Here is a 22,823-nt window from a genome sequence, read left to right as displayed (position 1 = left end):
CCGAGATTATGACTGCCTCACAGAAAAGGTGGAAGTGGAGGAATGTCCAGAAGTAATCAATGCCCCGATAAGTATCATTTCTGTAAATGCTCGAGGCTAAAAGCTCGCTGTGGTGAACGTTCCCGAGCAATATGCGAGAAAACTGTTTTGCAGCGGAAAAATCAAGATTGGTAGTATGCAGGGTACGAATGCGAATAATTCCCATCAAGTGCTACAGGTGTCTGGACTATGGATAGACGTTAGCAACTTGCAAGGGACCCGACAGGAGGACAGCATGCTGGAGATGCGGTCAGGTAAGTCACCAAGCGAAGACCTGCAATGAGAGCGAAAGTTGCGTTCTCTGCAGGGATCTTGGCGCATCTGATGAGAGAGTCGCACACACTGCGGGCTCGGGACGGTATCCAATCTTTAGGGTGGAAGTAGAAATGGCTAGGGCGCGAATAGCGTGATCCGCATTCTACAAATTAACATGCACCGGAGTGCAACCGCTCACCAGTTGCTGGCGCATTATTAGAATGGACAGGACATATTTGGTAACGAAGGAGGTGTAAACACTTACCAGCAAGGGGCTGAGCTCAGCAGTAAGCCTAAAGTTTTTCAAAATTACCCTGGTGCGTGATACGTCCTGAAGAGCTATCCGTGTGAAGCAATGCGTCGCACAAACATATGATGCCCCCATTCCTAGAAGAAGCATATTTCCCAGTATAAGACTGATGAAATAGTGAACTGGAGGTCGGAAAAAGAGCACGCTTGTAAGGAAAGCCGTAAAAACCTCAAGCTAGCTATCCAACGGAGCAGGAGGGAATGTTTTAAAGAACCTTGTTCAGAGCGGACGCAAATCCATGTGGAAGCGCCTATGGAATTTTAATGGGGCAACTCAGAGACCATTCATTTGCACACAGAACGTGGTCTACACTCCTATTGGAAATTATTCCAGGATTATCCCACCAGGAGTAGAGGCACTGCCGAGTTCTAAAGACCTTTGAATGCGACGGCGATTCAGTAACAGTAACCCAGGATGAGCTGTTAGAAATCTACAGTAGAAGCAGCGAGAACAAAATCCTGGATTCGGATAGGGTGGACTTGTTCGTTGAGTTGTTCCCGCATCATGGAAGCGGCGGAGGCTGGTAAACTTCCAAGGTACCCATTCTCCTATAGTCCTACATGATTTCTAAACGCTATAGTTTCCTCATGTTGGAACAGTTAATCTACAATGGATTGCTCCTCTCAGTTTATGAGGTTTAAGGAGGATATCAGATTGGGAGTAGGGGTTCCATAAAACCAGAACAACCGTTGATGCCATCAGACTAGCTTGGCCGAAAATCTAATTACCGATAAAGGTAGTACCAACAAATCATGTGCAATGATGAAAGTGGACGTAGGAAATGCATTCAATTCAGGTAACTGGAGGTCAATACAGAAGTCCCTGATGATGATTGATACTCCCAGCTTTCCCGCTACTATTGTTGATATTTATTTAGCAGAAAGAAGCCCCTGGTATGACACCTATGATATACTCGAAGTGTACGTTATCTCCGTGAGTACACCATGGGACTTTTTACTGGGTCCACTGCTGCGGAACATAATGAACAATAATGTACTTCCGGTTCCGTGGACGAGAAAGGCTGGTAGCGAAAACCTTAAATACGATTAACTCCATGACCGGGTTAATCACACACAATGACCCAGAGGGAGAGAGATCTAGCTGTAGTGAGCTATTCCTCATTGGAAAATACGGGGAGAATCGATGGTAGCATTGCTAAGTCGTATGCTGAGACCCTACGTATAAAGGTGGCAACTCCAGGATTCCCGAGCTGCGTAAGTTAGTTGAGCAGAACGAAGATTTGGATAAAAAATCTGCCATTGGGTCATTGTGTATTATCTCATTGCATTCCGGCTAATTTCACAGATGAAGTGGACATGCATTGTCTATTGGGAAACTGGATCACAAGCTAAGAGTTGTAGGGCGCGTTCTAGAAAATTCTACAGGATAAGATCGTCTTAACAGTACCAGGATTATCGTTCTTCCAATTGGTGACCATGCTATTTGGGTTCTCCAACTCACCTGAAATTATGCAGCGACTGATGGACCAAGTCGTCCCTGCACCTTGTGCCATCTATCTTTGTATACTTAGATGAGTTGCTACTCAGACGTTCGACCGGGGCTTGCTGTGGCTCCCTGTGTGTGGTGCTCTGGACTGATATTTAACATTAGGAAGAAGCAGTTTGCAATGAACACATCATAGATACCTCGATGATTTGTACCGACCTCGAAACTACTAACAGGAAAAGTGTCTCTTGCAGCAGTTTTCCTTCGGGGCCAGTTTAGTCTACCGAAACGTAAACTGCTGGTAGAGGCAGTTGCAGATTCTGAGTTGAAGCATAGTTTGAAGGTACAACATTTGAAGTGGTAACTGACCATGCTTCGTTTAAATGGCTAGTAAAGCACTCACGGTAGACTGGCCAGAAGGGCATTGTATCTTTAACCATAACACATCGGAAAAGGTCACGCATGTATTCGCTGGCTGAGGCGGATTTTTTGAGAGAAATGAGAAAGCTGCAGATGTGAATTTTAGTTTGTCACATAGTACATTAGAGGGAACTTCCGGATGTGCAGATATATGACGGTTGGCTGCTGTTCTGTACTGACATAGAAAATTCATGTAATTGTTTATAGATTCGCCTTTACCTACCGTATAGCACCTTAATAATTTTCATAATTTCCAAATTTTAATTCCCGCATCCCCACTTGAATCTCCAAAATTAAAATTAACCTCGTCAACACTTTATGTTAAAATTTTACATTTCTTTGTTCATACTTGTTTGGTGTGTCCTGTTACGTCGAATTTAAGGGGAGATTCCCACACATACAAAAGGGGGGTGTAATTTTTTTCACCAAATATAGTCGCTTGGGGTATCAAATGAAAGGTCTCGGTTAGTACTTTTCGAAGTTGGTCTTAGTTTTGACATTTGCTGAAAAGGCGGGGAGTACGGAGGGTCTAAAGTGATCATTTATTTAATGGGGCCATTCTCAGAAACTGCTCTGTTTATTGTTGCAATGTGGCTGTGTTTTTCATTTGTGAATAATTAAGCTTGAGTCAAGCCAGCTGAAACCAATGTAAAGGTATGTGTGCACAGAATGCTTTAGATGTGGTATAGTGCAGAGGCTATATCACTGGTCATATGGCCAGATGATCACCTGAATAATGAGAGTTGACTGCCCGTGACAATGTGATTCCTTCTTAGTCCTGTATTTTGCTGAGCGTATCCGTAGAAAGTTCAAAATGATGAGCGGGTAGGCAAGGGGTATGTATTGAAAGGTTTGCTTACATATAGTATTCACTATAGATTGTGTGTGTTTGTGTTCACAGTTTTTCGAGGGTAACCCATGAAAAATGAATTAAGGTAAATGAAGTTTTGTATGTGACTTGAGTGGGACTGAAGTTCCATAAAGGACCCTCCTACATTTTAGTGCCTAGATAGCGTAGGGGCATGTAAGCGAGTGTCGACGGAACACTTCAGTGGAGCTGCATTTAAGTGCTGACCAACTTTCACGGCTTCCGTCAATTATCTGTTCATTTGGGTACTCTGGCGTTAAGACCGAGATATCTCTCGTTCATGTTGTCGTAATCGGCATTCCTAGGTACAGTTTCACCCACTTCAACGACAACAACATTGTATCGAATTTTTAGAGGCCAGTTGCTCGAAATCAGGGACAATGGCTCAAAAACAAAACAGGGTTTTGGAGCTACCTCTCGAACAAAAACGAGAAGTGGGCTTTTCCCTTAGAACAATACAATACAGTCTTTCAGGCTGAAATGTATGCGATCCTAAGGGCGACAACCTGGATGATTGACGAACGGTTGAAGAGCAAGCGCTTCGCAATCTTAGCGATAGTCAAGCTGCATTGGGGCGTTGAGTAGTACTTTGATCACTTCAAAAATCCTTCTAGGATGTAGAAAACGATTGAACTCTGTTTCTAGATTCAATACGGTGGAATTATTCTGGGTACCTGGTCATGGTTGTGTACAGGTGGCGAAGCCTTAATGCTGCTAGACACATCAAACTTTTCTTGTCAGAACCAAACAAACATACTGCAAAGTTTGTCCTGTCGAAAAGCCGGAAAACTTTCAGAAGTATTGTGGGCATTCTGACTGGCTATAATTCACTAGCTAGTCATATGTTCAGAATAGGAGTTATCCAAGATGAAGCGATATCCACGGAACATTTTCTATGTGAGTGTCCTGTCTATGGCTTGCAGACTGGTTCTTTGATGACGGGGAGATGTTCAGTTGGTAGACCAACCGCTTACCATTGCGGAAGTACAATACTCAGGGTGTAGACGTATTCACTTATCCTACCTAAAGAAGAAAACGGTAATATGGACGCATATGGGGAAAATGGAAAATAAAACATAAGGGAATAAAAATTTCTAATTCGAAAATTAGAACTACGTATTTTAATTTTCGAGCCGCTACTGTACTTTCATTTGTGCCCCACATGACTGTATTCGGTGAAAAACTTCACACCACCTTGTGCATGTATAACGACCCCCCTTAAACATAACATAGAACAATGCTAATCATTGCATGCGAGAGGATTCACAGTTCCCATCTTTTAACCAAATTATGCGTCAATAAGAGTAACTATTTCTGAGAAAATGGATCTAACAGACAGTAGACCGATTTTAATAAGGATTTGTTTTACACAAAACCTTAAAAACAAGTCAATGAACAAAATGACATACCATATTTGTAAAAGTATATATGGGTCTTCCAGGTCAAATTAAGAATTTTACAAACCAATTTCAGAAATTTCCAAACTAGCTTCACACGTTTCCAAGTCAATTTCAGAATTCATCATCATCATCAACGGCGCAACAATCGGTATCCGGTCTAGGCCTGCCTTAATAAGGAACTCCAGACATCCCGCCGAGGTCCACCAATTCGATATCCCCAAAAGCTGTCTGGCGTCCTGGCCTACGTCATCGCTCCATTTTAGGCAGTGTCTGCCTCGTCTTCTTTTTCTATCATAGATGTTGCCCTTATAGACTTTTCGGGTGGCATCTTCCTCATCCATACGGATTAAGTGACCCGCCCACCGTAACCTATTGAGCCGGATTTTATCCACAACCGGACGGTCATGGTATCGCTCATAGATTTCGTCATCGTGTAGGCTACGGAATCGTCCATCCTTATGTAGGGCGCCAAAAATTCTTCGGAGGATTCTTCTCTCGAACGCGGTTAAGAGTTCGCAATTTTTCTTGCTAAGAACCCAGGTTTCCGACGAATACATGAGGACTGGCAAGATCATTGTCTTGTACAGTAAGAGCTTTGATACTATGGTGAGACGTTTCAAGCGGAACAGTTTTTATAAACTGAAATAGGCTCTGTTTGCAGCCGCCAACCGTGCGCGGATTTAATCATCGTAGCTGTTATCGGTTCTGATTTTCGACCCTAGATAGGAGAAATTGTCAACGGTCTCAAAGTTGTATTCTCCTATCCTTATTCTTCTTCGTGTTTGACCAGTGCGGTTTGATGTTGTTGGTTGATTCGTCTTCGGTGCTGACGTTGCCACCATATATTTTTTTTGCCTTCATTGATGTGCAGCCCAAGATCTCGCGCCGCCTGCTCGATCTGGAGGAAGGCAGTTTTTACGTCTCGGGTCGTTCTTCCCATGATGTCGATATCGTCAGTATAGGCCAGTAGTTTCAGGATTATCACTGGATAAGAATAGAGTTGGATATGATAGAAAATTCATGGATATTTTCTATCATTATTTGCCTTAATGAACCGATCTGAGAATATAATGGCCCAATAGACGAGTAAGTATCAAAAGTAATAGCACCGCTACAATCTAAACTTCTCCATACTTGGGAAGTCCCCTCAGTTGTCAGCAGATATTGAGGTTCTACAGGAAATGGCGGAATTAATTACAGTCACAAGTACACGATTTTATATCTAGAGGTCATGATAAAAAAATAGCAAATTGAGGGGAATATATTGTTCCCTAGACCGAATACCATGGCCTACTAAAACAAATAATGATAGGAAATTTCAGAAGAATCACAGTTCCATCCACTATCTAGTGGTATAAAGTTTATATAAAACTTTATAGTAAAATATTGGAAAAATTCTGAATTTGAAATGGAAAATTCTGAAATTGATTTGGAAAAGTCTGAAGCTAGTTTGGAAATTTCTGAATCAGCCTTGCGAAACCTATTATCCATTTCTTATAGAAAACTTATCGAGTAAATTGGTGCCCGATTATTCGTTGGACTGCATATCGGAGTGGGAAGTACTTTGAAGCCTAAATTTCATATGAGCGCAAACTTGCAATTATAAAACTTCGAAACAGATGAGAGGGCTCAGTGGACAGGGCAAGTCACACGGTCCACCAATTAGAGACGCCAACGCTGGACGAAGAAGAACGGACGTTATGATTTCGGGAAATCCTTGTCTTGTTACACAATTATAGGATCATTTCCGATATATTGTCAAAAGACTCTAAAAGGTAGTGGGGCAGAGACTGCTGTTGAACGTTTGAATCAAGTGATATGTCCCACGTGAAACTGAAAGTATCCTAGCTGATCAGTCATCAGGACATTTGCAGAGAGAAATCAGAAACAGGGAAGAGTACTTGCGGGTGTATGAAAAGGGCTTAAAAGTGAAACTAGGACATCGACTTGAAAAAATAGCGGTAATTAGCTACCAAATGCGAACGAGGAACTCGTAGTTAGATACCCAAACAAATAAAAAAATCCTCAAAATTTTGAAGAAGTTTTAAATAATTCCCACTTATAATACCATAAACATTGCAAAGTGGTCATTAATGGATCATGCAAGTGGCTTTTACCTTTCTGTTCTGTTTATCTCCAACCAAGTGTGAAAATGATGTTCCACACGAAAAATTATGAGCGAAAAACGAATTTTAATTTTTGTGCACGCAGTTAGCGTTGCATTTTCGATCGAATACGAAGAAACATCGAAATGCGATCAAAATATTACCTAATTTTCCTGATTTCGGCCTCAGCTATCTTAGCTAGGAAGGTATGATTCTAGATAATTCTAAATTCCTCTCACTCATTTTCTACCGGTAATATTTTCCCTCTGAAAATTCAGATAAACTGCTTGTGTTGGACCAGCAATAGTTTTCATCATGGACAAAGAAGCGGATATGTCAGTATAAAGACAACCGCTGCAAACGGCACCTATTTAGCTTTCGACGTTGATCTATTTCATTCTTACACTAACCCTACATGGAACATTGAATTATTCAGATGGAGTTCGACACGTGGGTTTAATACGCTTTTCAATTCATCAATCCGAGTTTGTGAAATGCAACGATTTTCAGCTCGGAATCCGTTTATGAAGGGATTCGTGAAGGTTGTTTTGGAATTATCTAATTTTACCCTGACATGCCCGCTGCCTGCCAATAGATATTATATTCGCTTGAGTGCCGATAGTGTCCCGAAGATTTTCCCAATGTATGCGCTTTTCCAGCCGAATGCACGTTTTCATCTGCAGAACCGATTTTACGAACAAAACCCTAGAGGAAACTACACACTTTTGGCGGAGCTAGTTATAAATTTGATCCTGCGATCTGATTGCTGAAAACAATCTAGGTGTCTAGCATGAAGAATCTGCGCGGCATACATTGTAACAATTAGGTATCCAGACATTTACTATGTAATGCACATACATATATCCGTTTTTTATGAGCGAATAAAGGAAAATTAAAACATAAGAAAATATAAGGAAAAATTCTGCCACAACGATTACCAATCATAAGCACGTAGAGTTGTTTGATCTGGGTTTCTGTTGCTCCACATCTAGGGTATCACCAGCGGTGAGTATTTGCTCAGCGGCTTGGTGAATCCAGTTTTTACCGTGAAGGAAAGCATGCACAATTGTCAAACACCTTTGGCATAATAAGGCGATTTTCGGGGGACAATACCGAAAATATCTGCTTGGTGTACACAACCTAATTTTCAAGCAATAAAGTCAACATAGAATTCAAAATTCGACCCAAATTCACTTCAAGCTGCAACACGTAAGGAAATCGAAGGATTTAGTATGGGGATAAGGAGTATTTTGAGGCCTAAACGTTGTATATGGATAGCTGCGTGACTTTTTTTTTGGGTCATTTTTTGAGATTTCTTCTTTGAAAGAAATGATCACTTTCTAGCTCCAACACTGGCCCGCTTCAAGACTGATGTGAAAACTAATACCGCTTTTAGGTACTAATCGAGAGCTTTCATTTGATACCCCACATGACTATATTCAGTGAAAAAAATCTACACCCCCTCCCCCACCCTTTTGCATGTATGAAACTCCCTCTAAACTCAACTTAGAAGGATGTTACTCATTGCATGCGTGGGTGTTCACAGTTCTAAACTTTTCATTACATTTTGTGTCGGTGGATATAACGGTTCCTGAGAAAAGTGTGTGTGACAGACAGGCAGATCTCCCATTAGCCGAATCCTTTCGTGCGAATAAGGGAATGCTACATAGGTGGATGCATATGAACATGCATTTGTACGCATTTGGAGGTGTGCGAGCATGGGCATATTTAACGTAGCTCGGGTAGGTTGGACACTCGTTGACAAAAATGGATGTGAGAATAGAAATAGAATAAGAATAAGAAATCAGTATGGCGGAAGGAACGAGATTAAAACTTACGGTTCGAAACACCAATGCCAGAGTGGAGTGGACAAACATATCGCTCCCCCATATCCCTACAGTTGTTGTTCGGTGCTGACCAGCTTGGCTTGGGGAACGGTGGACATAATCAGTCATAATGCCACTAATTGTATCCGAGTGTAAGGGGTCACAGGAGGTTCCTCAGTACAGACAACCGGACCCGTTCAGGGAAAGCTCAACCATTATGAGATCCGCAATATCATCACCATCAAAGGCGTAGCAACCAGTATCCGGCTTAGGCCTACCTTAGTAAGGAACCAGACATCCCTGTTTTGTGGCGAGGTCCACCAATTCGATATCCATAAAAACTGTCTAGCATCCTGGCTTGCGCCATCGTTGCATCTGAGGCAGGGTCTGGCTCATCTTCTTTTTCTATCATAGATATTGGCCTTACAGACTGGGGCTGGATCATTCTCTCCCATGTGGATTAACACAAACTGTTGAGCCGGTTTTTGTCCACAACCATGCGGTCGTGGTATCGCTAATAAATTTCATCGTTATGTAAGCTACGGAATCTCCAATATGTAACGCGGTAAAAGACGTGGGGCGAAGGAGCTCCGTACACATCCCGAAAGGTGCGAAATCAAGAATAAATTTCATTCTGGATAAAAAAGCTTGGAATAGAACTCCGACCAAAAAGAGTCAACCATCATTTTGCTTGGGACGAAAATTGTTGAGCTGCCGAAATTTTTCGAGGATAAGTACAACGTGCACCAAACAATCAAGCATATGGCGAAAGTCATTGGGTTCTAACATATATAACAAACCGCGGGAATATGCGAAACAATCGAAGGAGAACCCTATAATTACTCCTTCGACGGTACCGCAGTCAACGCAGATGCCACTTAACTGTATACTCGTGGATGGGCAGAAAAACAAGAGGGTTCGGGAAAAGGAAGACTAACACCCAGAAAACCAGCAGGTCTCCAAAAAACAAAAAAAAAGCCCACTTTGAGGAATTGGAGGGGTCAAACAGGGGTCAAGGATTGAGGAATGGGCCTAAACCTCGGTAGTTGGGAAAGTAGTGCTTAAAACATTAACGATGTCCGGGTAAAAAGTAGGCTTGGATTAAGATTGAGCCAAAAAAAGGCCAAAAGAAGGAGAGAATAAGGATCCATTCTGAGGCGATCAGTATTTCATGTACTGATAGTATATCCTACGCAGACATACTAAGAGAGGTGTAAACTAACTCTGATCTCAGATACTTCGGATGAAAATCCCTGCAGTATCCGGAGGAGCTGAAAAGGACTTCCACAGCCAAGTCAAAAATTTACATGGGGAAAGTACCGTGAAAGATCACTTCTAAGGTCTAAGAAATCTGTACTGTTTTAGCTTCTCACGTTGCTTGTAAAAGGCATCCATCGTAAGTCCAAGGAAGGCATTTGGAGGCACACAGACGGCGACCATCCGGCTACTAACAGAGGCAACGTGCAAGCTGCTAGATATCGGTATTGGATGGGTAGTCAGTTATCTTAAATGGCAGATCTTTTTGAAGAGATCCTTTAAGTGCTTCTTGACATATTGCGAGGATATGCACAAGGGTGGTTGATCGATCTGACCGATACAAACGATATGGGGAAAAAGGCTACATTGCCCGGGAATGTGCCAAGGATTCCCAATGCATGCTGTGCTATGAAAAGGAGAGCCTGGACAGCAGGCATATTGCTGGAAGCTACAAATGTCCTGAGTACAAAAAGATGATAAATGTAGTGGAGAAAATAAGGTTAATTCAAATCAACCTCAATAACTGTAACGTCTTGCAGATCACTTACGAATCAGAGATATAACTGGCTATAATAAGCGGACCCTATACGAATCGGCTTTATGGGCATGCGGGGAGAAATAAAGAAAGATAAGGGCCATGCCACCAGTGCGTTCATTTGGCAGAGGTAGACGGTATATGTGTCTATAGTTGCTATGCTCCTCCGACCCTGACTTTAACTGAATTCGTAGACAAGATAGACAGTCGTTGCCGGTGACTTCCCTGCTTGGTGTATAGAATGGGGAAACTCAATAACAATTGCAAGAAGGCGTTGTATCCTGATTTGATTCGTTAATGGACATACCTTTTACTAATCACTTGCGATATGTCCTGAAACGTTAGTATACGCTACATCCACAGCGATCAACATATAATCGTCTTTGAACTGAAGAACAAGTCAAACGATTGGGGACTTGAACGTCCAAGAATAAGGAGAATGTCAGCTTCGCCTGCAAAAGCAATTGACGAGCAACCATTTCTAGATGTATGGTTTGACCAGGACACTATACCAAGCATATCTTCTGGGAGGGCCCTGCATATCAAAGAGACTCGTCAAAGCCGAAACGTTATACCTTCCCTAGTAGAAGGCTTAACTGCTGGTGGAATAGTGATTTCTGGTTGGCGTGTTGTCGGGCCAGATGAGTGGCCCAGCGAGCAATGAATACGATTGACCAGAAAGTAAAGCAGCGTGTCTACAAAGAAGCTCGAAGAAACCTCAAGCTAGTTATACAGCGAAGCAAGAGGGATTGATTCAAACAACTCTGCGCAGAGGCGAATATAAACCCATAGGGTGATTCAAAGTTCAGGCAGCCTCTTACTCAAAATTGTTTGTTTCCTCAGGGACAGCACGGGCGGTAACAGTCTCCAAAGGCCTTTAAATGTGACTTCAATACCGGGCCTCGACGGTACACCAACAAAGTCTTTAAGCTGACTGTCAAGTCGAGTTCATTTTTAAGGACCGAGGGATCCCAAATCCGCATCTACTTGTTGTCGAACCGGACCAAATGAAGCGTGCTCTTTTTTTGGTCAACGGAACCGTCTTCTGTTAAATCGAAGCCAGACATATTTGTGGAGTTGTTTGAAGCATGCTTGGTGGATGGGATCTTTCCTGAGCTATGGAAATGCGAAAGGGTAGTGTTCTTGCTTCAAACTGGTGAACCATCTTCCTACAGACCTATATGTCTATTGAATACTATGGAGAAAATGCTAGAGCGAATAATGTACAACAGAAAGCTCCCGGCTGTAGAGAGTCTGAGAGGCTTATCAGACCATCAATTCGGCTTGTGTACGGCCAGATCAACTGTCGACGCAATCAACCTGGTTACCGACTTAACTGAAAATGTACGGAAAGGGTAGTATTTGCAAGTTGATGTACAGAATGCAGAATGGTGTTTTAGGCAGCTACGCGCTGGGATCACTATCATAGAACATCTTGTATAACGATGTTCCCAACGTTCCAGTTACTAGCGAGGGCAGACAATAATGGGTTGCACCGATGACATAGTGGTGGTTGTTGCTGCAAAATATCTCACGGATGTGGAGGTGTATTTATCCGAAGCACACTGTTACAATCACTGCTATAAAGAAGTGGTTGAAAAATACATTCTTGCGTTAAGTTGTCCAATGTTAGCATGGTTTTGGCAACAAGGATGCCAAATGTTGGGGTATTAGAACCATCTCTGATGAAGTGGGAGTAGTTGGAATGACGCCGATTGACATTTTGTCCCACAAGGTCTCTGATCACTCTAATGTACACGTGAATAATACCTAAAAGGAGGAATCATTGAACAAGTGGGAACGGGCGGGAAAGGATTGATGGACCCACAGATTGTTTTCCAGTATCACGGTGTGAACGTAGTGAACGCTTGATAAGATAAACTATGATCTCACGTAGTTCTTCATGGGATATCGCGGATGCCGTAAATACCTGTATAGACTTAAACTGGGTAGCCCATCTAACTGTCTCAACTGTGACGGTAATCCGAAGGACCTGGGTCATGTCTTCATTTATTGTCCTAGATTCGCAATGAAAAGAAAAGGCCTGGAGAAAACTTTGTAGGACCAGTAGCATTGGAAAGTCTAATTGGGGAAATGGTCGCGTGCAAGGAGAACTGGAATGTTGCTAACAATATAGTAGGGCGGATTCAATTCAGGGAGAGATAGACAGGCAAGAGACACGCGGTTGTGAATGCAAGTTCATCCTGTCACGTCAGTGGCCGCTCCGAGGAGCCCAATTAGCGCTTTGGTGCGCCGTTTTGATGCCACAAACTCCTAAGACCGTGACTGTTGTTATAGGAACAGGGAAGCAGAGTCCAGACGGATCGGACGGATCTTCAGAGCCAGCCCGTAGCATTCACGAAGGAAAGCAGCTCTCCGACCCTGTAGCTAGAAATCTCACTGAGGTCCCCAAACAATGGTTTACCCAGTGTCCGCAGCCTGACTCTAGCCAGAGCTGGGCAATAGCAGAGAAAATGCATGAGGGTTTTCCTTCTCCGCAGCTGGAGTTGTAGGGTAAGCCGAGCCTAGCGGCATGGTCCCCTATGGGCCAGTGCCCCGCGCAGACCGCCGCAATCTTGAATGTATTTGCACGCGTCTGACACAGGAGCTCTCGTGATCGGGCTATGTTATAAGCAGGCCAAATTCTCCTTGATTTGGCACAGCTTGTAAGCCTTCGCTATCTTAGGCCCGCGGCTGCTAGGTAGTGCGAGTAGACTCGGCCCCCGACAGCCGCCAGCGGAACACCGACTCTATTCGCCGAGGGACTGCCAAGAGCAGAGCCTTGCCTGGCCAATCCGTCAGCCCGCTCATTCCCCTCTATGCTCCCATGCCCGGGAACCCAGAGGAGAGTGACCTTGAGCATGCCGCCCAGATGGTTGAGCGTGTCTCTGCCCTGCCCCACCAGCCGGGAAGATGTCGTCGTTGAGTACAAGGCCTTGATGGCCGCTTGGCTGTCGGTCAGAATGGTTATGTTACGCTTGGGGCTCGAATCACGCTCCAGCCATCGACAGACTTCCAATATCGCCAGTACTTCCGCCTGGAATACACTGGCGAAACCTGGGAGACCATACGACTTTGATACACCGTGTGTATTCGAGAAAACCCCCGCGCCGACTCCATAGGCCGTCTTTGATCCGTCTGTAAAGAATACCGTGTCATAGTCTTCCAACACGCCGCCGGTCTTTCACTTTGCCCTGGTTGGAAGGTCCACAGCAAAGTTTCTCGTGAAGTTCAGCTTGCGTGTGACATAGTCCGTGGGGGATGCCCAGATTTCTCGAGGTATTTCATCTAGGATGTTGCTGTGGCCGTAGGACTTCGCTGCCCAGCATCCGGACTCACGTAGTCTGACGGCACTGCACGCTGCAACATATTTAATGTGGAGGCCTAGGGGGAGGAGATGCAGGAGTACATTGAGAGCATCTGCCGGGCAGGACTGCAGAGCCACCGCAGCACCTGTACACGCGGTTCTTTGCATCCTATTAAGCTTCGTTCTATTGTATTTCTTCTTCAAAGCCTGCCACCATACAATAGAGCCGTACGTCAGGATCGGACGCACTATAGCGGTGTACATCCAGAGAACCATCCTCGGCCGGAGACCCCATTTCTTTGCAAAGGTTCTCTTACACGCATAGAAGGCTATACTGGCCTTCTTAACCCTCAGTTCTACGTTCAATCTCCAATTTAGCTTAGGATCCAGGATTACACCCAGATACTTTACATTAGAGGAAGAACCAATCTTTGTTCATTCAGCCGTGGTAGATGGAATTCAGGTATCCTTGTCTTGGTGGTGAATAGCATCAGTTGCGTTTTGGTTGGGTTTATGCTGAGTCCAACGCTCCTTCCATGATGTCGCTCATAATGGACAGAAACATCCCTGATACTAATATCACCAAGTGGTCGGTATACGCCACCACCTTCACCCCACTGCTGTCCAATGTACGTAAAATTTTGTCCATTACTATTAACCAGAGCACCGGTGAGATGGCACCACCCTGGGGCGTGCCTCTGTTCACAGCTCTGGTCAAGTGGTTGCCTCCCAGATCGGACTGGATTATCCTGGTACTTAGCATGGATATAATCCAATACCGGTCAAGGCTTCCTTGATGGCGTTGGTACTGATGTTGTTGAAAGCTCCTTCTATATCCAGGAAGGCAGCAAGGGTATACTGCTTGTACTGCAGCGACCGCTCAACCGTGCCAATTACCTCGTGGAGGGCGGTTTCTGTGGATTTTCCTTTGAGGTAGGCATGCTGGGACTTAGAGAAAGGCGCTCTCTCCATAATCGTCCTTAAGTGAATGTCCAGGACGTGTTCTAGGGTCTTCAGCACGAAAGAGGTCAGGCTGATTGGCCGGAAGTCCTTCGCGGACTCATGACCACGCCTGCCCGCTTTCGGTATGAAAACCACCCGTCCGCGCCTTCAGGACTGTGGTACGTATCCTAAAGTGATGCAGCTCCGGTAAATCTCAACAAGCCACGGCACAACCCTTTCCTGCTGCTTCTGTAGCATGACTGGCACGTAATACTTTGCGGTGACACTGCGCGGCTAAAAATCCTACAAGCTGGAACACATGTACCAGTGCCTTTTGATGATTCCCACCTCCGGTTTTTTGTTTTTGTGAGATACAAGATATGACATATACAAATATTCTAAGGAAGATCGAACCCGATCTTTAACTGATTGTCATTGGAAAAAGCGTCCGCCGAATCAGACACAAACTATCAGCTTACCGACTGAAGCAGCATTGAAACTGCTCACAGATGGTAAAGTGAAAATAAGCTACTCAGAGAGCATGTGCCCTTAAACGCTGTTTTAGATGCAATGAATAGAGCCACATAGCGGTGTTATGCATCGATGACTATGACACGTAAAAAAGGTGCTGCAAATGTGGAGGAGGTCATATATTAAAGGAGTGCAAGGCTGACACTGAAAGTAGGCTTGCAAAGGGAAAAAAAATCATCAACTTTCGGCACGTCGTAGTCAATAGCAGGTGGCCAGAATTTGGGAGAACCTTCGATGCAACGAAGAAATAAGATTAATACAAATTAATCTAAATCATTGCGAACCAGCGCAGGACCTACTCCCACAAGATAATCTTTGCGGCGGTAGCCAAAGTGGTAATAGTCACTAAGCCTTATCACAACAATAACAGCGGGGTCTGGGCCACGATCCACGTACAGTACGGCCTGTCGATTATGTCGGATGATCCCAAAATGCACCCGTCTACCAGTTGAATTGAAAGCACCATCTACGTACCGCCAAGCTCAACTCTGGACTTGGGAGGACTTAAGAAGAGAATTTGAAATATTTTTGTGTATGAGCATTTATCAAAAATGTTCATTAGCGACAAATATGCCCATAAAGTTCTCGCTCACAGCCTAAACCAAAGTGAGATCCTCGCTCACAGCCTAAACAAACGTATCTGGCCGGTTGGCCGAATCATTTTTGAAAAACAGTCAAAACTGACAGACAGTTGATACATCCACATTACGGCCAACGATCAAATGAGGACTATTCAGACGTAGCTGACAGGCAAAACTGTACATGCATGGCGGGCTTTATACCTGATCCAATTCCTGCCAGGGCATGTGAATGTTTGCACACCTGAGGATCCGGAGCATGTCATATTCTATTGTCTATGGTTTTTCCAGAGACGAGAAGCCTGTAAGACTCTCTGAAAATCAACCTAAGCTCAGGTTTCAGGTTTAAATTTTATTTTATTCTTTCACAAAAATTGAAAACGTGTGAATTACATAATAAATGTCTTCGTACCTATTTGCTGCAATGCATACTGCGCAGATTGTCCATGCTAGATGCCCAGATTGTTTTCAACAGTCAGACCGCGCAACCAAGTTCATAACAAGCTCCGCCAAAAATGTGTAATTTCCTCTAGGGTTTTGTTCGTAAAATCGGTTCTGCAGATGGAAACGTGTACTCGGCTGGGAGAGTGTTTCCAATGGTGGGAAAATCTTTTGGATACTATCGTCATTCAGGTGAACATAATATCTATTGGCTTTCAGCGGGCATGTCAGGGTAAAATTGGTTAATTCCAGGATAACCTTCATGAACCCATTGATGAATGGATTCCGAGCTGAAAATCTTTTTATTTCACAAACTCGGATTGATGAATTGAGAAGGATATTGAAACCACTTGTCAAACTCCATCTGAATAATTCAATATTCCATGTAGGGTTAGTGTAAGATTTAAGTAGATCCACCTGGAGAGCTAAGTGGGTGCCGTTTGCAGCTGTTACATTTACACTGACATATTCGTTTCTTTGTCCGTGACGAAAGCTATTGTTTATCCAACAAATCTGATTTTTTTTAAAAGGTAAACGTTACTAGTAGAAAATGATACAAAATAAAATTTAGAAGTATCTAAAGTCATACCCTTTTAGCCAAGATGGCTGAGATCGAGATCAAGAAAATGGCGTAACATTTTATTTGCCTTCCCATGTTTCTTCTTATTCGATCGAGAATGTAACATTGACTGTCTGGTGCACAAAAGTTTAGTGATTTTCTGCTTATATTTTTTTGAGTGGAAGATTGTTTTCACACTTGGTTGGAGATAAACAGAATAAAAGGGTTGAAAAATAACTTGCATGATACAATAATGACCACTTTAAAATGTTCATGGAATTATAAGTGGGGACTATTCAAAACTTCTCCAAGATTTTTTTTGTCAAGTTCATAATTTCGATGAATTGTTCTACACATTATTCCCGCACGATTTAGCGAAAAAAAGTATTTCAACTATTCCACAGCGGTTCTATACACCTGCAAACGACGCTCCCCAAAAACTAGAGCGACCTCTCTTTAGATTTCCGCAGAGAATGTCCCAATTCATGCTATCAATGCAAACTGTTCTTGAATAAATTATGTGCAACCAAGCACAAACTCTCCAGGTTCGCCTTAGTATTGTATTGGTCTTCCCAAACGCACGTGACAGGTCAAAACCTTGAGTGTTCAAAAAACTCCACCCCTCTACATTTCCTGCCAATTGTTACACTTATTTTTAGGTTTTTGGGATAGTTCTTCCCTCTACGTCTACTTCGGCTAACTAGGATGGTCTAAACACCCAATGTAATCAAGCCATTCATTCCTTCTATCCTGACGATTGAACTGGTAGCAAATTTTTGGAAAAAGCATCAGTGATCACCTCGAAAGTTTAATCGACAGGAGCAGGCTGGGTTTAGGCTCTGGATGCTCATATGCCGACCACATTAGCACTTTCCGGATCCGATTTTAGCCCTCCCCTCCACCTGGTCTTCATCCGTTTCGAAAAAAAACTGTAGAAGGACACGTCCGCTCCAACTCCCTGACGAAAGTCGAAGTTAGAGTGGGCGCATGTGGAATTCCTACCCCTTAAAATCACCACCAGTCTCTCCATTCCCAGCACCGTGGACCGCCATTTAGGTATTACCTCACAGGGTGGGTTTGCCTTTAGGTACTCGAGATTGTGCTCCATTCTGCTCTCTTCCTTCTTTTTTCGTCCATCAACTCCTGCTGTATTTTTACGATTGCGGAGGAAACTGTAAGCTGGTTTTCCTTCGACTTCATAATCTCCGCAACTATATACTCTGGGGTCACTGCTCCTGTTCAGCATTTGTTCATATTCCTCCTTTCCATTGTGAGCCTTAGCCAGTGAAACATCAAATGCTCGGTACATTTTGGTCTGCCACCGCATCTAGGACAATTCGACGAATCGTCCAATCCAAAACGATGTATGATATATACTGCCTGTAGCAGCTACCGTGTTCCATGAGAAACTGGGTAATGTGGTAGTTGGTCCCCCCATGTTTCCGCTCAAGTAATATCCTAATCTTGGGGATGAGTTTGTTCGTCCAACGACCTTTCGCAGACTCGTCCCATCTAGATTACCAGAGAACTTTCGACTCTGACCTTGCCACATTCCTGCGTTCTGTGTGCCCTTGTATACGTTTCATTTATTTTCAGCAGAATGTCAACTGGGATCATACCCGCCACCGCCAGTACTCTCATTTACGCTAAAAGCGCTGTAAACCCTTAGAGCCATCAGCCGACAAACCAGATTCTTCTGCTTTCATCTAAAAGTTTGCAAGCGTCTCTGTCCATACATGTGACGCGTAAAGAATGGATCGCAAAGCAATCTCCGACAGTGTTTCGGCTTGCCAATATTCAGTAATATTCTTGCAAATGCCTTGGTGGCCTTGGTTGCCTTTTGACATACATTCTTAGGTGTTACCTAAAGCTCAATTTGCCAATTTGGATTTGAGACGACCATTTATCCACCGACTTTCACAGTGTTTTTCTTTCTACGGTTCGTTATTAAGCCAGCTTCAGTTTTCTGATTTGTCAAGGTTAGCCCAGCCCTTTCTAGCCAGGGATTTACCGTTTTCACTGTTCCCGTTGCGTAGCCCTCCACATCCTCTGGGTACTTTGCTGTAATAGCTACAACAAGGTCATCCGCAAAACCAACACTGGTAACCTCTTCTCGGATGGGAACAGCAATCACCCTATTATATACACACCTTTCCCAGCAAAGGAACCAGTATTGTAGTACCCCCGCTGGGATGATGTATTCTTTGGTTCTCTCATTACCAGAAAGGCCTCTCGGAGAAGTAATTTTCAACCCGAGTCGCTGAATATAAATTCGTCAGCCAACACCCCGTTAATCTGACTCCAGTTGGTGGTGTTTGAATGCGTTTTCGACATCCAATGCCAACACGACACAGCAAATACCAAAAATCACCGCGCCTTTTGCTAGATTCAGGAACATGCTTATTGCATGCCGTAGAGTGGGCGCACCAAAAACTGTATTGGCGTTGTATATGTCTCTCTCCATCATCTTTCCCATTGTATCAGGATGATTGGGCGATATTATGCTGGATCTCTACTTGGCCTGTTGGGTCTAGGAAACAACACCAGCTTTTGGTTGGTCGAAGTTGTTAGCGAAAAGGTCAACCCTAGTCTTCACTGCCAGTTTCGAAGCTCTGTTAGGGATACCATCCAAACTTGGGGCCTTGATGTTGCCAATCCTATCACATATTTCCCAAAACTCCTCCGCAATTACTGGAGGTATTATACACTCGTTGAGCTGGACCACTCTTTGTCTTTTCGTGGTGAAGAAACAGAATGGCAACCCGTGGTGGTCCTTGAGGTAATCTTCGTAGCTTTCTCGTTCCCACTCTGTTGACTCCAACTTGAGGGTTTATATTGGCATAGTCGTGTAACTGGTTGAAATAATTCTTTTACCCCTATCCCTTCGAAAAAAATCTGGAGTGCTCTATAAAGGAATGGCACTCACACCACGTAAAATCTAAGAAGCATTTGAAATCCAGTTCGGTGGGAATTGTTCGATGCTGCTTCATCTTCAGTATAATGGGGAAATGGCTATAGAGGCTATGGTAGGCAACCACCAGTTCCGTGTGGTTTGTGTTGGTCTTGCCTTTTGACGGACTATGTGTTATTTTTTACGCAGCCAGTTACGGGCGGTAGTTGACTGTTGGTAAGGTTTCGTTGCGATTCTTCGTACCGGGCTGATTCAGTCAAGCCGTTGGGGAGTACCACCCCCGCATACTCGAGGAGGGTGATCAAACTCGAGTCTACAATGCATACCTTCCCTTGCCACGAACCATTACCAGAGGTTATCTGGTACCATGGGAACCGGGACGGCCTTTTGAGGGCGTATGCTCAGGGAGTATTCCTGGGGAATATGATTCCGGCTCGGCTATTTGCGGTTGGACTCTTAGTGGAAGTTTCATTGTGGTAGTGCCTATATCGCAGGCATCATTTTCGTGCAAATTTCACCTGCTGAAGATGACATCATTCGAAATTGTAATGAGTGTGAATTTTTTTGTCGATTGTGTTCGTCTTCCTTAGTCTTACCGTACGTTAGACTTTTCGCCTTTGCGTGTGTGGCAGCCGCCATTCGTTGTGGTGCTAACGAGAGAAACGGTAACAGCAAACATCATTGACTTCACTGCCATTTTCGTAGGCCAGCCTGCATTCCTAGAAGAAAAAAGCAATTGAAAACTCCACGTCATACTCCGACAGCGACGGAAATCATCCAGGATATGCTGTACGAAATGACAAAGTCGACACCGAGCTGTTAGTCTTTTTTGTTTTGCAGAGATTTCCGAAGAGCACACCGCCGTCAAAATCCACGGGGTTCACGCGCCACCCGTGGTTGATAGGATCGTCCAAAAGGGCCTCTGCGCTTTCTTACCGAAAAACTAGACTTGCCATGAGTTGTAACGATAACGACCCGAAATGCAACACCACGTTGCCTGACAATTTACTACCCCTTCCCCCCAGCCTTCGCCACTACTTTTTTGATACAGGTGCTGAAGTCTTGATTCTTCCTACATCCCGAAATCATAATTTAACACCGTAGTCATAAAACTCGCGGCAGCAAATTCCTAGTCGATCCGTACGTACAGACAGGTAGACATGAGCCTAGGACTTCCACCAGTGTTTTTTTTTGACTCCTCATTACTGTGGATATCAGCTTTCTCATCTTAGACGCAGATTTCTTTGGTCACTATAGTTTGCTAGTGTATTTACATGACAGGTCCCTCATCAACTTCACAACTTCTCTTAGGTCATCAGGAAGAATCTCAGCGTGCTCGTCCAACACTCTTTCTATCATTTTTGAAGGCGTTGCCGACCAACGTATTCGCACAGTTCTTGAAAAATACAGCAAAATGGACGAACGTAGTCTCTATGAGCCTTGCTTGGCGCAAGTTGTTCAGCATCACATCAACACGACTTGTTCCCCTATCAGGCAGGGTATTTGCAGACCTTCAGCTAACTGTTGGTTTCCGCCACTACACCTGGTCCCTGAGCGTAATAGCGAATGGAGACCTTTTGGTGACTACAGACGTCTAAATGCTTAGAAGATTCCAGACCGATACCCCTTTCCACTCATCCACGATTTTGCGTATTATATCGCAAACTGCCGTCTTTTCTCTATCTTGGACTTAATCAAAGCATATCATCAGACCTGTAGCTTCCGAAAACACGGCAATATGCACACCTTTCGCACTCTTTGAGTTCATTAGGATGACTTTTGGCCTGTGCAATGCGACGTAAACCTTTCACGTATTAATCCTCCTTGTGGTCCAAAACCTCCACTTTTGTCTGGCATATTAGGATGATGGCTTGGTCGCGTCTTCCTCTGAATCCGAGCAATTAGAACACCTTAAGTTCATTTTTCAACGTCTCCTTGAGGTTGGTCTAGTACTTAATGTTGAAAAATGCACATTTTTACAACCGCAGATGGAATTCCTCGGCCACCTGATAACACTAGAAGGCATCCAATTGGACTGAGCCAAAGTGCTAGCGATTTCGGGGTTAGCGCTTCCGAAAACCGTTAAGGATATGAGAACGTTCTTGGGTATGTTGAACTTCTAACATCGTTTCTTGTCCTAGATCGCCCAACATTAGTTGATCCTTAACGCTCAGTCTGGGCTGAAGACCTCTAGCCTAATTGCGTGGTTCCCAAAGGCTGTTCAGGCGTTTTACACTATCGAAAATAGCTGATGGAAGCTACACTTCTGGCATTCCCTCAGTAAGATGCTCTCTTGCCGGATTCGTCGATGCACAATGAAAGGTATACCAAATCTGACAACCGTTGAGCTTCTTTTCCAAGCAACTGAACCCAACTACACCACATACGATGAGAAGTTATTAGCCGCGTACCTTCTAATTAAATACTGCCGGCATACCCTTGAAGGTTGATCATTCACAGTGTTCACAGATCATAAGCCACTCCCTTTTGCTTAGCAACAGAAGCCCGTCAAGGCGTCCCTTGCCAATTTTGGCACCTAAGGTTTATCAGCAGAGGTCAAGATCCCTGCCACCATTGATTTTCCAGCAACCGCAGACGCGCAGAAGGACGGCACCATTCTTCTGAGCCTCTGGACCAACTGCAAATGCACATTTAGGGAATTTCCTATCTTCGTGCCAACGTCGAATATACGAGTATACTGAGGGACCTCATACAAGGAATCGAGGCGCACTCAGATATCCAGACCACGAACCGGTTAGTCACCGCAAAGTATTTCTGGCCGTCCATGAACAATGACATTAATTCTTAGGCTAGGTAGCGTATCGAATGCCAGAAGTGCAAGATTACGAAACATGTGAGGGATGAGGTAGGTGCTTTCCCTCGGTCCATCAAGCCTTTCCACACAATCCATATCGATTTCGTTTTAGGTACTGCTTCAAAATCAAAATCACCACCATATCTATTACGAAAACTAAGCAGGACCTCTGCGCTTCTGATTTTCTGCTAAAAATAAATTTTCGGAGCATTGCATTATGTTTCTTGAAAATGACGTTAATTTCAACACAGCAATTCCACAGCAATAACACTTTTACA

The 22,823-nt window shown here is 43.9% G+C and overlaps 2 protein-coding genes across 3 annotated transcripts in view; one reads left to right on the top strand and one right to left on the bottom strand.

Moving 5' to 3' along the window:
* Nucleotides 1-22,823, bottom strand: part of LOC119650462 (long-chain-fatty-acid--CoA ligase 6) — a 149,490-nt gene that overhangs the window by 83,511 nt on the left and 43,156 nt on the right. The window lies entirely within an intron of this gene.
* On the top strand, nt 6,536-7,762 carry LOC119650464. Of its 2 annotated transcripts, XM_038053330.1 has the most exons (3): nt 6,536-7,049; nt 7,122-7,293; nt 7,354-7,762. In XM_038053330.1, the coding sequence occupies exons 1-3, from the start codon at nt 6,990-6,992 to the stop codon at nt 7,611-7,613; spliced, it is 492 nt and encodes a 163-aa protein (XP_037909258.1). In that variant the 5' UTR covers nt 6,536-6,989; the 3' UTR covers nt 7,614-7,762. The 2 variants fall into 2 exon arrangements, with proteins under 2 accessions (XP_037909258.1, XP_037909257.1); XM_038053329.1 differs by having other exon boundaries at nt 7,122-7,762.

This window comes from Hermetia illucens, chromosome 2 (genome assembly GCF_905115235.1).
Source record: "Hermetia illucens chromosome 2, iHerIll2.2.curated.20191125, whole genome shotgun sequence".
Taxonomy (NCBI): domain Eukaryota; kingdom Metazoa; phylum Arthropoda; class Insecta; order Diptera; family Stratiomyidae; genus Hermetia; species Hermetia illucens.
This window is presented reverse-complemented; position numbering and strand designations above follow the sequence as displayed.

What these genes read in the sequence shown, in the direction of transcription:
- LOC119650464 (XM_038053329.1), top strand. Translation starts at nt 6,990, where the DNA reads ATGCGATCAAAATATTACCTAATTTTCCTGATTTCGGCCTCAGCTATC. An exon ending in CAGCTATCTTAGCTAGGAAG is followed by an intron (nt 7,050 to 7,121) that starts GTATGATTCTAG and finishes CTGAAAATTCAG; the next exon opens with ATAAACTGCTTGTGTTGGAC.